The following is a 16366-nucleotide window of genomic DNA, read 5'->3' on the forward strand; positions in this document are numbered from 1 at the left end:
CAGTTAGACTTCAACCACTCTCCCCAAAGCAGAGACTGAAATCGGGATCCCATTTATCAGTTATGACTGTTTGCTAGACAGGAAGTTTCGGCGAGTTCCCTCATTGTTTAGTGAAATTTTTCTCACAATACGCAAAAACATTTCAGCGTAATTAAAAATGATTTATTTATTAAATTGTTTAACGGGAACATAAATATTATTTTAAAATTTTCATTAAAAAGACAGATATGTTTCCATATGAACTGCATTACTATGAATCTATAAAAAGTTATATTAATTGGAGTATTTGACACTGGAATTCAGCTGAAGAATGTTCTTTTTATTTATAAAACGACTACGAAAGTTATTTGGGTTTTGGATTATTTGGATATTTTAATAAAATGGTTATTTCATTCGTTTGTAAAATCGCGGGCACTTGACGCATGGGTGGTGTAACCCCCCCCCCCCCCAAAAAAAAAACAATTTGCTGATAATTAGTACTTTTGAATTGTTCAGTCAATCAAGTATGGGGGTATATTGATTGGTGGAGGGACAATCTTAAAACCGTAACATAATTGGGAAATGATATTAGAATATATATGCATCAAATGCTAGAAAATATTCGATCAGGTTTTGTGTTTTTATCAAATTCTCACGTGTGTGGAAGGGATGGGGTGGGGATAAACCACCCTTACAGTCAAGTGCTTGTAGTCAAATCCCATCTTATTAACAGTTAACGTCACACCCAATTAACTCTCTTATTGGTTATGATATTTTAATATTTATTTAAAATCCATGCTAGACGAAAATCCCAGCGTTCAATGATTCACTGCTGGCTAAATATAGATGTGATAGAACAGCTCAATACTTCCAGCGTGTTTTAGTCTTCTTGTATGTACATAGTATATAAACAAACCGTCGTGTGGCATTTAACAACATAAACTTTAAAACCGCCGAAATGGACAGGTGGGTTGTCATTTATATGACTGTTCTACTCAAATAATTAAGACAAATGATTAAGAAAAAAATTTAATCTCTGGTCAGACTGGAAATTAATGCTGAATGATTTTTTTTTCAGTGATTATGTTTTCAAAATCTTGCTTATTGGGGATTCCGGTGTTGGGAAGTCTAGTTTAATGCTGAAATTCACGGTAAGTTGGTTGAAATGCAGTAAATGTAAAAATGTTTGGACTCGGTTTCATGCATTTACCTATTTTAATTTTTTTTTAAGTTGAGTCTAAATTACAATTATAAAGAAAAAAAAATTATATATCATTTCTAGTTAAAGTTTGTAAAAGTTTTTCCCCCATTTATAGGTATACATGTACTAGTAATATCTACATTTTTTTCTTTCAGGATGAATCGTTTACAGAGACTTATATCAGCACAATCGGTGTAGACTTTGTAAGTATATATACAAACACTGTACCTAATTACTTATATTACCTTCCTAGTTCATCAGTTTTAATAAATACACGAACCTTTAAAAATACAGTTCAAATCTGAATACAATAAAACTATTGTAGAAAATCCGGACACTTGAAATTGACGGGAAAACAGTGCGTTTACAGATAGTAAGTACAATATTTAGATTATATCCAGATAAATACTAGTACTCATTATATTTGTTGTAGACATCAAATGTTTGTACGTAAACGGAAAAATTGTCTCAAACTGAAGTGACATTATTTTCCCTGCATGAATAATTCCCAAAGAAATCGTGAATGTTTAATAATTACAGAATTATATACTCTAGTAGTAAATAATTTTGTGAATGACTTATAGTTTAACAAATTACGCATGTAATTTTTTTGTGTGTATATATTGTGGATCTTGAAAATCTTAAACATAATATGACGAAAATTGACATCATCACTTTAAATTTTCGGTTACAATAATAATGCTTTCTAATTCATCCCCCCTCCCCTAGCTGTGTATTGAGCCAAAAATTTCGATACGATACAATATTTTTCAAAGCGATATGCGATATATTGGATTCTAAAACAAGTCCATCAGAAAAGGCTTCTAAATCATTTTAATGCATAAAGAAGGTGGGCGCACTAGATGGGCAGTCGGCAGGAATCATTGACACGAAACAATTCAGATTTAAATGTCCAAGCACCAAGTAGTTTTAATACATATCTTATACAATGAACCTAGAAACTTCATGGGAATGGATTTCTGTCTTATATTTGTTTATTTGTAAATATATTTTTTTCAATTAAAAGGTGTCATAAAAGATAAATTATCTATGCTGGATACATTTAACAGAATATAATAGAAGTCTAACACTAAATAATTTTTGTGCTCAGTTTTCAAATGCACTGAAAATAATGAATGTAACAGAACGATCGAAGTTGCTATTTTTTTTTAATATATTCAATATTTTTTTCATCAGGTGTAACTTTGTAGATACAAGTTATCGATGTTTATTTCTAGCACTATAAATGACAAAATGACATTGAAATATAAAACAATTATAGTGTACAATAATTTATAAAACATTATTTTGAAACTTTATTCAAGGAGTATTTTTTTTTACTACCAATTCAAAATTTTAAGCAAAAAGAAAAAAAAAATAAAATAAAAATCACTGTATTCGAACCTAAAATTCTGCGTCGATATGGTTCGAATCCAGCATCAAACCAATGTAGCTACCGCGGGACACTATCCAACGCTAGTATTTAAATCATTATTTAAAGCCAAAGCCCTATATAATTGGACTTAGTCAATTTTCTACCAGAAAATAAATAGAAAAAGTTTAGATTTTGGTATTTCTGGGTCGTCTCTCCATTTTTTAAACAACTGGAATAAATTTTACGGTTAAAAATACACCGATAAAGCATTTAAAATTTATGGAGAGAAGACCCCAAAACAACAAAATTAATGGAAAACGGTTATAAAAGAGTCAATTTTTGCATCGTTTGACTCGTAGGGCTATATTCAGGTGCATATTCAAATAAAACCAAACATATCTAACTGAAATTTTGCCTATTTTAAATTCACCTATACGACACAGTCACTGGCTAGGTTTTGAAAAAAATGTATAAAACCAGAGGCGTAGTCACAAACTTAAAAGTGGTGGGGGGGGGGGGGCTCAACTCCAGAAATTCTTTGACAAGCAAAAAAAAAAAAAACAACTTAAAAGTGGGGTGGGGGGCTCAACTCCAGAAATTCTTTGACAAGCAAAAAAAAAAAAAAAAAAAAAAAAGAGAAATTGAAAGTTCCCCAAACTCGAAAATCCTATTTTCGTGGGGGGGGGGGGCAACTTTTTCAAAGGCAAGTTACTTTCGATTCCAATTCTTTCCCACAATTCTTCAATATAACTATACTTTCCTATAGTAAAGGTAATGTTGGGGAAAAATAGCTGTGATTTTGTTCTTCATTAAAAAGTGGGGGGCACAGACATACTCTTGCCCCCCCAGATCTGAAAGTGGGGGGGCTAGTGCCCCCGCTGCCCCCCCCCCCCCCCTGTGACTACGCCTATGTAAACAATGATAATTTTTTATTCTTTTTATGAGCCACTATTCCTGCCGAATCGCCATCTAAAGCGCCCACTTTCTTTCATAACAATTAAGTGTTTTATTACCCATTTTATAGTTCTTGTCTCATTGTCGTTATAATTATATAACACTTCAGATTAAAACTTTTGATGACAGTAAAATCAACATGTTGAAATAAATTTCTCTTTGTATTTTGTAATTATTATAAAAACTGTGTTATTTAATTACAAATTGTATAATTATAGAACAGTTTTAATTCCAAAAAAGGGAAATATAATCTTTGGTGATTGAAATTCTTTTCTTATAAACAGAATTAGAAGAAAAAATGTTTGTCTGAAACGTATTGGAAGTTATTTTTCGATATGATATTAGTCTTGAATATCGATACGTATCGATATATTGATACAGCCCCCCCCCCCCCCCCCCCCGCTAACTTTCAGAAAAATAGAGAACTCTTTGCCTAAAGAGTTTAAGTTTATAAGTAGAAGTGGACATCATTTCGTTTTATTAGACAGTATCCATCACTTTATTATTTCAGTGGGATACAGCGGGACAGGAACGTTTTAAGACCATCACCACAGCTTACTACAGGAATGCCGACGGGATTTTAGTGGTTTATGACATCACGGACAAGGTAGTATTTCCAAATGGAATGACATTCTTTAACATTATTCCTTTTTAATATTCAACTTTAAGCTTAACTTTGGGAAAACACACTCTTTCAATGTAAATTTTTAAATAAAAAATTTAAAACTTCCTGGTCTGTTGTATTCAAACATAATCTTGATCCTCAATTAACAGAGTGAACAATATACCCGGTAGTTGAAATATGTACCTCTATTTCCATTTTTCTGTTTAAGGAATCTTTTCAAAATGTGTCTAAATGGCTAGAAGATGTAGAGAATTATTCCAACAAGAGAGTTTACAAGGTGCTGGTAGGGAACAAGGCCGACTTACAGCCCAAAAGAGTGGTCAATTATACAGAGGCAAAGGTATTACTTAATGTTTGCTTTACCAAGTTATTTAGTGGTACTCAGAAAATACCAATCCTTTGGAAAATTTTCATTCATTGCTTTACTCATTTATTCAGTGGTACTCAAAAAATATCCACTCTGGGGAAAAATTTCAAGCATTCATATTTAAGCACCCAAACAATTTAAAATTAGTTATATTTCATTCTTTCAGAACTTTGCAGACCAGCATAATATTCCTGTGATAGAAACAAGTGCTAAAACATCCAACAATGTAGAACAACTGTTTGAATCCATGGCATCTCACCTCAAAGATCTGAGTGACAATGGAAGAACTCCTATACGAGACGATACACCAACTATTAACATCAACATTAACAGGAAGTCTGTCAAAAAAGAAAACTGCTTCTGTAGCTAAATTTACACTGAATCTGTAATTGATTTACAAATGGAATCGGTCAGACCAAGCACTTCTTCAAGAGATGTTGGTAGAGTTGTCTCCCTTTTGGGGAAAAATCACTCAGACTGTGATAACTTTCCTCTGCAAGTCTCCTTCTTGGAAACAGTAAAACAAAGCCATGATGACTGGAAGTGTGTTTATAGCTATACTGTGATAATGTACATAGACATTTGTTTTTTGACATTTGTTATTATGATATTAATCGTGCAATACTACATGCAAAACATTCACATTTTCTTATTACCATTTTCATCAACCAAATGTTTTATAGACTTTTTCATATATACATTCATAAAATATAAGGTAGAATCAGTAAAGAAATGAAAAAAAAGTGTAGTACATTTTGTACAAGTATCAGGGTTTACATTCATGTATATTATATCTTTTAAAGCAATTCTGATGCTTAAACACTGTTACAAAGGAATGGACAATCCAACTGTGACAAAGCATGATGTTCCAATTTACTTAGCCTAGATAAAATAAGAAAAATTTTCCTTTGGAAAAATGCACATGTGAATTCTTCATATAAAATATACTGTTGAAATGAAATGATGAAATCAGCTTTACATTTTCTTGTGTGTAAATGGGAAATGGAAGAAGGTTCTACTGCTATTAAGCAATAATGAAAAACAAAAGTGGGAAAAACTTTTCTGATGAAAGTAAGATAAAGAAAAAAACTTTTCTGATGAAAGTAAGATAAAGAAAAAAATTTTTTTAAACATAAAAGAAATACTGACCAGAGTAGCCTAATAATGCAGCATTAGAGGCATCTCAAACAAGCAATAACAATTCTACAGACAAGTCATGCTTATAATGTAACTAATTATCTGTATAACTTTACACACTTTATACTATACTTCATTTGAGTACAAAAAGACAGATTTTATACAAAACAAAATAATATCAGCAACTCTTATATACCACTACATATTTACATATATGTACATTTAAAAATCTTACAGTAAATAAATACAGTAAATAATTTCTTTTTCATTGTAATGCACTAGTGTCTTTAAAATACTGGTAAAAAAGAGAAAACAATGTTAAAACAAAACCAGTAAATAACAGACTTTTCAACATGGGACCTATGGGTAACACCAGCAGTAGCTTGACTATCCCCCTACTGTAGCTGTACCAGAAGCCGGCTCTGAAGGGAGGGTTCCTCGGGAGGAATCACTACACTGTCATTAAACAAGACGCCATTGGGCAGAGTCATTTTGTGGTTCTCGAACATTTCCGTTGATTTCTTCAGTCTGTCTGTTTTGATGAGGGCATCAGGAATAGTCTGAAATATTAGAAGAAATAAATATGAATAAGGATGCCATATAGGTAGGAAACTATTCCTCATGAGTGGAGTTATGTCCAAGACACGATGTAGTTACGATATCGACACATTACTTTTTTTAATAGTTTTCTATAGTATTTCTCTATTCACGTGTGTTTATTACAATACATCCTGTTTTAAGACAATTTCACTGTCAATATCCTCATATCGTGAAGATATCGAATCATGGTTGTTCGAAGAATTGTGGTTTCCATCCTTAATATGGTGTTTTTCACAACTGTTGCTTAAAAATTTCTTTATAAATCTCTCCCTGAAGTGTCGATATCGTCGATATCGACGACATCGCTTCGATATCGAATCATGTTTGCTCAGCCCTTGGTAAATACCTTCCCTGTTACTTTGAATGTGTTTATGTTTAATTACTTTACTTTTACGAAGATTTTACCTGCCATCGATATCGTCGATATCGACGATATCGTATCGATATCGATTCACGATTGTTAAAAGCATATTACTTTACCAATCTTCAACTTAATACAAAAACTGTATATTTACATCACTTCTGTGTTTAAAAAGTTTACCTTACTGTCGATATCGTCGATATCGAATCATGATTGTTTTTACAAATTTAAGAAAAAATTCACCGTAGCCCAACATCTTACTCTAAATCTAAACTTAAACAATAATAACCCTTAAATTGTTTTAATTATAATTTATTTACATATTCATCAATAATGAATCAATTTTGACTTCCCTTGCGACTTTGTAAAATTAAGTTATACCTCAATGTGAAAATAAATTGTGCAAACAGGATCGATATCGATGCGATATCGTCATATAGACGTTATATAGAGTCTCAAATGTGGCACCAGGTATTTCTAAATAATAGTGCTGATCACGATCGATACGATATCGACATAATATTGTCGATATCGACATCAAATTTGTTCTTGGACATGTATGCATGAGTGATCAATGCATGTGCAAGCTGCTTGTATAACAAAAAGGACAAGGCTTTTATCTAGTAAAAAATTCTGTTAACATTGACCTCATCTGATGCAATGCCCAATGCATTGCATGATGGTTCCAACTGATATATTATATATATTAGAAAAAAACTTTGTTTACAATCTGTTTATAACATTTCTATACAAAAGTTCATTTAAAATTTGCAGTTGGAGAAACAAATTATTTTCTCCTACATATCATTTTTAACCAGTTATCAAAATATTTACTTTATATAAAATTATAATTCCAACTAGAAAACTGACCAGTCAGCAAGGGCCCCGCCACTGGGTAGAATTATAAGGGTGCAGTTTATAAAATTATTCAAAAATATATGAAGAATAAGAAACATCAACTGTATTCTTAAAATTTCAAGATAATTCCTGAATATGCAAAAACCTGTAAATAACATGAATAATATTCTTGTATTTACATAAGGCAGTAAAGAACAACTCAGCATTGAATGTATATTTAAACAATAATGAAGCTTGTGTTATATAAAATATGCCAGCCTTCAATGAATGCAAATACATATCATGAAGGCTTGACCTTAACTTAAAAACAAACAGCAGTTGCAGACAAAGGTTTTCATTAATCTTAAAGTGACAGATAAAGATAAGCCTTATAAATTTTCTGCAGCAGGTTAGATAATTAATCCCAAGGGATTATTATTCTCTCTCATCATTTTCTTCTAAATTTACAATAAGAACTTTTTCAGTAATGATAGAATGAGGTTTTTATCCTACTACTTTGAAAATTAATAATATTCTTGAATTAACATAAAAAAATAAATAAATAAAAAATAAAAAAATATATCTACTTTAATCTATTTCTTGTTTTTATAATTCAATGAAATCAGAACACATTGTGTAGGGTATTTCAACAAATATAAAGTATAAACATTTATACTTAAATCCAAATTTCAGAGTGTTCATAGCATTCAAAATTGACTTAACTTCAAAACAAACTTCATCTGCAGACAGAGGTGGTAATTAATCTCAATGTGACAGATAAAGATAATGCTTTGGATTTCCTTCAGGAGGAGAGCTAATTAATCCCAAGGGACTCATTCATTGCAGTATTCAGTTTACAATGGGAACATTTTCAGAAGTTATCTCTCTATGCCAATTCATTCTTATATAAAGTTAAGGAATCTACCCCACCAACCCAGCTCAAACCAGAGGACACAGAAAAACAAACTTGGCATCAAAATATGTCTTTCTGCCTACTGAACTACCATACCAAATTTGAAATTAATTGGGCTACCATAAAAAAAGTTATTAGGAAAAAACAGAAAATTTGTGGACAGAAGAATGACAGACGGACAGACAGAGTGATTACTATAGGGCACCTGCAAATCCTTGCGGGGCCCTAATTAAGAAATTTAATTAATATACACAGTCAATCAATCTATAAATTTCTTTTTCATAAAACATTATATTTATTGGACAAAGCAATACCTTAATTTGTGTTGCCAAATCTTTGCAGGATTCTGCTATATTCTCCATTCTTAAAGGGTCGACTACCTTCTCTGCTACTGTATGGTTGCATACTTTCATAGTAGGAAGCTGAAACTTTCTTTTGACCTTTAAATGAAAAGAGGAATAAATTATATCTTGCATTCACAATTCATAATATCTATAAAATAAATTATATCCTATATTCAAAACTTATAATTTCTGAATGAAAAAAATTCACAGCATAAAAATTCTTATTATTATGACATGAGGTTCTGCTGTATTTTTGCTCGTTTAACTAGAAGATATACAATGTAAATTAAAGCTGATAAATTCTTAAGGTTGTGTTGATTTTTGTAAAAATGAACAGAATAAGCTGAATAGTTTTATTATGCATGTAACATTCAAATGGATAAGGCTTATTGGAGAAATGATAGTATTTGCAGTTTAAAAGTCTCACTCCCTTATTTTGAAGGACTTCTTAATTTTACAGACTTTATTCTTAGGGCTGGGACAATATATCGAGATATCGATATATCGTGATATCTGTGTGGATGATACGCATATCGATACATATGAAGAAATATCTAAATAATAATTTGCCAAAAAAATCCGACTTCTATTTTTCTTTGTCTATTTAACATTTGGGGTTTAATATATAAAATTAATAAATTAAATATCAATATAGATATGAAATAAATAATAATTAACAACATTTGAGTAAAATATTTCTATTTTACAACATATAAACAACTATTTTGAATAAATCATTCTAATTAAGGTCTTCGGTCTTAACGGAAGACCTTATAGTTATTGTACTGTTTCTTATTATTATTATTATTAAGGTCTTCCGTCTTCACGGAAGACCTTATAGTTATTCTACTGTTTATTATTAGGTCTTTCCACCTTTCTGTGGAAAGACCTATTGATTTTCTTCTGTTTTTTTTTTTATTTTTTATTATTTTTCCGCCGTGTGATTTTGAATTTCAAGATTTATCGAAAAGATTTTAAGTTCATATGAATGTACTCCGTAAAAGATTTTCGCAGTTGACCCTGCGTGTATGAACTATGACCCCTTTCGGAGTTATTACCCCTTTCGCAAAAAAGCTTGTTATCGCTACTCCTCCAAAACCATAAACCGTAGAGAAATGAAACCTTCACTAATGTCTTTGACTAATTTAGTAGACACTTCATTGATTCATTGCGAAAGAATTCGTTGACCCCATCAATGAGTTATTGCCCCTGGAAGATTTTGAATTTTACAAATAATTAAAAATTTTCAAAACAAGAAGTCATAGAGACATGGGACCAACTGCATAAGATTCAGTGACTTTTGGCCTTAAAATTCATATAAAGGTCAAAGGTCAAGGTCATTCCAAAAATGAGAAAATTAGCTCTTTGTGTAACTCTTTTGTCTTTCAACATATACTTAATGTCTATGCATCATTAATATGTACTCTTAAACCTATTTCAAAGATTTCATTCTTGTCCCCTAAGATTAAACCTTTTAAAAGTTATTGCCCCTTGTGCGAAAAACCTTGTTATCGCTACTCCTCCGAAACCGTAGACCCTAAAGACACCAAACCTTCACTAATGTCTTAAGGGTCTTTAGTCCTAACTTCACTGTATAAGTGCAAAAGAATCTTATGACCCCTTATACGAGTTATTGCCCTTTAACTTCTTTATACTTAATATTAAACCTTATATCTTGAAAACTATAAATGGTAGAAGCATCTGGTCAATTGCATTGTGACCCTTGACCTTTGACCTTGAATATTTTGTCAAGGTCAAAGGTTAAGGTCATTTCAAAAATAAGAAATTAAGCTCTTTTTATATCTCTTTTGTCTTTTAACATATGCAATCATTCTTTACATCATTAATATGTACTCTTAAAATTATTTCAAAGATTTCATTCTTGTTCCCCAAGATTGACCCTATCAAAAGTTTTAGCCCCTTATGCGAAAAACATTGTTATCACTACTACTTCAAAACCGTAGATCGTAGAGGCATGAAACCTTCACTAATGTCTTAAGGGTCTTTAGGCACACCTTCATTGTATAAGTACTAAAGGATTTAATGACCCCTTATATGAGTTATTGCCCTTTAACTTCTTTGCCCTTAATATTTAAACTTATAACTATAGAACTAAAAGTCGTAGAAGCATGGGGTCACTTGCATTGTGACCCATGACCTTTGACCTTGAAGATCTGATCAAGGTCAAAGGTCATGGTCATTTCAAATTTTTTATTTTTAATTTTCATTTCCTTTTGTAAGCCATCCCCCTTAAAATTAAATTAGAGAGTAATATATAAAGCTATAAGAAATTTAAAAAGGTGGAAAGACCTCTTATTGTTCTGTGAACAATAAGTCTCCTAGTTATTATTCTTTTTATAATTTTTTTTCCAAAATTTTGTGCACGCGATTTCTCGAAGACTACTGGATGGAATTACATGAAATTTTCAGAAACGATGTATCGTAACATGAACTTGATCTATCTGAGCGATTTTTTGAAAATTCTTATCTGGTGCCAAGTTACGGGACATTTCCTGATTTTAAAATGACATTTTGTCTGTGGTTAATCTCAAGAACGGTAAAAGATATCAATGTGAAACTTTCAGGGATTATAGATCGTGATAGATACTATCCAGGACGCGACCTTTCGTTCGTCGTCAATACTTCCTGTCGTTAGGAGATGCGAATTGAAAAAAGCGTATTTTCTAACTTTTTTGTTTTCCAATATTTTTTATTTATTTTTGGAATATTAATAGAGACCTTTCTATTGATGCTTACTATATAAGTTGTTTGATTATTGGTTAATCTGAACTCTAGATATTAATATTTGAAAATCTGAAGCGGGCCCAAGATGGCGGCTGCCTCTGTCAACTCCGCCATTTTGCGAGTAGGGGTTTATGGAGGCAGCTGAGCGTTTGATTAAACGATTCTGACATAAGGATACATGAAATGTAAAAAACTACTTCGACTCTCGCGTAGTAGTGAAATGGTTCGAGGAGTTACGTCCCATTACTTGTTTATATTATAATAGCTAATCAATAAAAATATTGTAATTAATTGGTCAATTGACAAAAGAATTATACAAGTATTATTGATAAATGATGTTCTGTTAGAAAATAATAATAGTGTTGCCAAAAGAAAGGCAGTCTGTTGTATTTTATCAATATGATATCTGATAACTTATGATCATTAAGTTGAGGTACAAGGGGGCAGTGCAGCCAACTGGTTTGTGTCTTCACTTTGGTACAGAATCCAATCGGTGTAACGATCAAATCGGATTGTGTAAAGTTGCTGTAGTTAGTGAATAGTTAAAATATAGTTGCGTGACATTAGCTATAGGTTTGTCATTAGGATAGAGAAGCTCTTACAAAGTTAAATCATACTGTGTAAGTATATTGTAGCCATTTGGCTAGAGTTATATAGGCAACTTGGTAAGCAGTAATACACCAGGCAGGTGTTAAAGGCTAAATCAAGAGGCACCAGGCAGATAGATGTTGACTTATATAGTCAGTTTTACGAGTATAGTGAGGCAATTATCAGATGGCACAAGGCAGGTGCCGGTATTAACTGAAGATATATAATTATACAAAGCACTTAGGTCATTTGATTTAAAGACACCAGGCAGGTGTCATATTATTATCTGTATATATTGCATTCAATCGTATCCCTAGTAAAACTCGGTAATCCGAGCACGGACCTACTGACCGCTCAGATCCGACACGTTACAGTAGTACGTTGCAATTGAGTGTCAATCTTAAAACTTAATTTCCGTTTCACTGCTTTAGTGTAACTGGGCTAGATACGATATGTAATGTGTATAATGTGTTACATATACTTTCTTAATGTCGAAATAAAATAAAGGCGCTCAGAATGTTTTATTTTTAAAATTTAATTGATGCTATCATACCTATCTAATAGATCAGTCCAAAGAAAAGGTGCGAATATTTACTCGTGGCGTTTGGCGTGAAATTATGAATGCTTTTTATAATTCTTAGACAGACTGTTGCAAAAGTACCGTGGTATACACAAGTATATTTAGAGTAGTACTCCCAATAGCTTAATGGTTAACGCGTTGGGGATATAAAAGTAAAAAAAAAAAGCGCATTCACGTTGGCGACATGGTTTCAATCCTCCTTGTGACCAAAATTTTGAATCTCTTTTCAGCTCAATTTTACGTGGGTTTCTTTTCCTAAAACGGACGGAAGACCTCTCGTTGCTCGCAACGAGATCGTATCTAGTTATTATTATTTTTCTGACACGATTTCTCGACAACTACTGGATAGAATTACATGAAATTTTCAGGAAAGATGTGTTGTAAGATACTCTTGAAAGTTCTAAGACAGTTTTTGGAAATTCCTCTCTGGTGCCAAGTTTTGGACCATTTTCCTGATTTTAAAACGGCATTTTGTCCACGATTAAACTCAAAAATGGTAAAAGATATCAATGTGAAACTTTCAGAGTTTATAGATGATGATCAATACTTTCCAGGACGCGACTTTTCGTTCGTCGTCAGTACTTCCTGTCGCTACCGGAAGCCAATTCAAAAAGTCCAATTTTTCAACTTTCTTTGTTTTTCAATACTTTTCATTTATTTTTGGAAATTTAATAGAGACCCTTCTATTAATGCTTACTATATAAGTTGTTTTGATATTGGTTAATCTGAACTCTAGATATTAATATTTGAAAATCTGAAGCGGGCCCAAGATGGCAGCTGTCTCTGTCAACTCCGCCATTTCGCGAGTAGGGGCTTATGGAGGCAGCTGAGCGTTTGATTAAACCATTCTGACATAAGGTACATGAAATGTAAAAAAACTACTTGGACTCTCACGTAGTAGTACGTTGCAATTTAGTGTCAATCCTAAAACTTAATTTCCGTTTCACTGCTTTAGTGTTACTGGGCTAGATACGATATGTAATGTGTACAATGTGTTTAATATACTTTCCTAACGTCGAAATAAAACAAATATGATAAGAACGTTTTATTTAATTAATTTCATTGAAGCTATTGCACCTATTCAATAGATCAATACAAAGAAAAGGCGCGAATATTTACGCGTGGCTTTTGACACGAAATTATGAATAGTGAGCCGCCTTTTATGATTCTTAAACAGGTGTACTGTTGCAAAAGTAGACTCTATACACAAGTATATTTAAAGCAGTATTCCCAATAGCTAAATGATTTGCGCGTTGGGGAGAAAAGAGAAAAAAGGCGCATTCACGTTGGCGACCTGGATTCAATCCTCCTTGTGAACAAAATTTTGAATAACTTTTCAGCTCGATTTCACAAGGGTTTTTTTTTTCCCTGAATCGGACGGAAGACCTCTCGTTGCTCGCAACGAGATCGTATCTAGTTTGCAAAGAAATAATTTGTTTATTTCAATGCAAAAAAGATTTTATAAGCAATTAAACATATCGTGATACGTATCGATATACAAAAAGTTGTATCATCCCAGCCCTATTTATTCTAATGAAATAGATTTTTTTGTGTACCTATCTTTTTTTTAATTTGAATTATTGACCCCTTATTTTTGGCCCCAAATAGAGAAAGAATGTGACTCTTCACATAGAGAATCTTTGGTTTAAATTCAAGAGCTCAAAATATTTATGCGTGCATTTATTATAGTTAGAGAATGTGAATTTACTAATAAGTTTTACTCACACACTGAACTGTTTGAGCTTCCAACATCTTCCGACAGTTTATGGTAAGCTTTGAGGGATACTTCTTTCGTCGACTGCTTACTCTGACAGTTGAATCATCCACCAACTCCACCAGTGTGGTGTCAACGTATTTCTTTTTCTCCATATCAATGGGTTTGAATTCTGAAAAGTAATCAATTCATTTTATTCACGATTTTCAATCAATTAGAAACTCCATGATAAGTAGATTGTAAAATATTATATTTCAAATTTCCTTGCTATCACAAGATATTGATATAAGCATCTTTTTCTTTATAATTTGATATATTTAGCTACAAATACTCCATAAGTTTTTACCTGCTGTTTCATCACAATTTGTTTCTTCCCATCCTACTCCATCAATAACAATGTTACTCTTGAGACTGCCAAAGTATATCTAGAAAAAAAAAGATGAAAAGTAAGTCAATAAAAAAAGAAATGTAGAAAAATGTCCATAGAACACACCTTCGAGAGAAAAGCTCCCCACTGTGCAGAAAAGCTGCATGGGGTTTTAGTTGGATTAAAGCTATTTATTTTGGATTGGAACATTTTAGCCTGGATAAGTATTAATTTGCGCTATTGCATTTAAGGGTTTGTGTAACTTTTCTCAAGAGTCAAGTAGTTGTTTTTTTTTATCTTTGTTTAAAAATTCTGTGCTACTTTCGATTTTTCCCGTGTGTATTTTTATATGGGGACTTGAGAACAGAGCAAATGCCCCTTTGATTAATGTCAAGTGAAACTATGATTCAAAAACATATATACTACTGTAATTTTTATAACATTTTCAATACAAATCTATGGCTAATATTTGATTTCAGCTTTCAGTTCTCACATGCAGAATTGATTGTCTGAAATTATTGTTGTCAATTTTTTGTAGGATATTCACTTTTCAATGCCAACACATTTTAAATTCTTGTATACTAATAGCGAGCTCAGCGAGCTCAATGGACTAACGTGTAAGAACAGAGGAAATTCGGATTGAAATCTGTACATACGTCAGCCAAATTTCTCTGTGCAACATTCCCAGAATTCCCGCACTACCCAATGTCCTTTGCGCAAATAATTAAATAAATAAATAAAATAATAACGTAAAACATAAAAGGCTAGATCAGTTTGTAGAAATCTTTCAAAGAAACAAAAAATAACTCTACAATGTTTTTCAACCAAAATTGCACTAGGTCTATAGTTTCAAACAGACGCTCGGCTGTCTCCGTAAGCTCCGACGAGCTCCGTGACGTCGTGTGACGTCACACTTAGTCGAGATATCTCGTGCGGCTTGATATTTGAAGTGGCTGATCAATTTTTAGAGTGTTTTTGATGGTACAACTGCGCTCGCCCCAACGGTCACACCGTAAAACATATTATTATATAGTTCCAGATTTATGATAAATTTGTTATCAATCAACAAAAAACATGTTTAATAAAACGTTTATTCTTCCACTGAAGAGGGATAATCGCATTCTAGCAAGTTGATTTCACTGTAGGGGAATAGTTTCCAACCTACACCTGTATTATGTATAAAAACAAACTTTCCATAACAATAACTAAAAGAAACTCGTTAAATACCTCTTTAAAACGCTCAAAAACTCTTTGTTTTTCGTTAATGTCAATGTCTTCACAGTCTTGGAATGATTTTGACACACTTTCTTCTATCATAACAAACAGATTTTCGGTTGATCGACGACTTCGGCACCGAATACGCTCCGCCATTTTTTAAAATTTCGCACTTTTCCAGTACGCATGCGCATGATACATTTTTTTTTTAATTAGATAAGTCATACGCTTATTGTTTCGTCTTAATGCAAATGAGACGTCAATGGCATTGGCAGTTAAATAGACAAAAGATAACATTCTCTATCCAGAGTTTCTTCCGCTACGCTCACAACATGTATGTGGGAGCGAAGTGAGAATGACAACTCTGGATAGAGAGTGAAAAAATAATAGAAGTGTCTACAGGACAATTTATAGGAGGGGTAAGGACCATGCATATACTAGTTAGTCAGCCCCCGGGCTGACTA

The 16366-nt window shown here is 32.4% G+C and overlaps 2 protein-coding genes across 2 annotated transcripts; one reads left to right on the forward strand and one right to left on the reverse strand.

Annotated features, from left to right (window-relative positions):
- Positions 1–827: 827 nt before the first annotated feature.
- LOC134265200 (ras-related protein Rab-1A-like) lies at positions 828–5028 on the forward strand. Its single transcript, XM_062747456.1, has 7 exons — positions 828–945; positions 1058–1130; positions 1336–1383; positions 1506–1553; positions 4021–4116; positions 4343–4474; positions 4668–5028. Exons 1-7 carry the CDS (start codon positions 938–940, stop codon positions 4869–4871), a joined length of 609 nt encoding a protein of 202 aa, XP_062603440.1. The 5' UTR covers positions 828–937; the 3' UTR covers positions 4872–5028.
- An 874-nt stretch (positions 5029–5902) lies between these two features.
- On the reverse strand, positions 5903–16073 carry LOC134265086 (uncharacterized). Its single transcript, XM_062747328.1, has 5 exons — positions 15915–16073; positions 14667–14745; positions 14332–14492; positions 8664–8789; positions 5903–6198 (listed from the first exon to the last, which is right to left on the reverse strand). Exons 1-5 carry the CDS (start codon positions 16056–16058, stop codon positions 6034–6036), a joined length of 675 nt encoding a protein of 224 aa, XP_062603312.1. The 5' UTR covers positions 16059–16073; the 3' UTR covers positions 5903–6033.
- Between the last annotated feature and the right edge of the window lie 293 nt (positions 16074–16366).

The sequence above is a fragment of the Saccostrea cucullata genome, unplaced genomic scaffold (genome assembly GCF_032062105.1).
Source record: "Saccostrea cucullata isolate Sc308-1 unplaced genomic scaffold, CSIRO_AGI_Scuc_v1 ctg1866, whole genome shotgun sequence".
NCBI classification, from domain to species: Eukaryota; Metazoa; Mollusca; class Bivalvia; order Ostreida; family Ostreidae; genus Saccostrea; species Saccostrea cuccullata.

What these genes read in the sequence shown, in the direction of transcription:
- LOC134265200 (XM_062747456.1), top strand. An exon ending in GCACAATCGGTGTAGACTTT is followed by an intron (nt 1,384 to 1,505) that starts GTAAGTATATAT and finishes AAACTATTGTAG; the next exon opens with AAAATCCGGACACTTGAAAT. An exon ending in TTTATGACATCACGGACAAG is followed by an intron (nt 4,117 to 4,342) that starts GTAGTATTTCCA and finishes TTTCTGTTTAAG; the next exon opens with GAATCTTTTCAAAATGTGTC.
- LOC134265086 (XM_062747328.1), bottom strand. Translation starts at nt 16,058, where the DNA reads ATGGCGGAGCGTATTCGGTGCCGAAGTCGTCGATCAACCGAAAATCTG. An exon ending in TTTTTGAGCGTTTTAAAGAG is followed by an intron (nt 14,746 to 15,914) that starts GTATTTAACGAG and finishes TTTTTTTTCTAG; the next exon opens with ATATACTTTGGCAGTCTCAA. An exon ending in ATTTGGCAACACAAATTAAG is followed by an intron (nt 6,199 to 8,663) that starts GTATTGCTTTGT and finishes CTAATATTTCAG; the next exon opens with ACTATTCCTGATGCCCTCAT.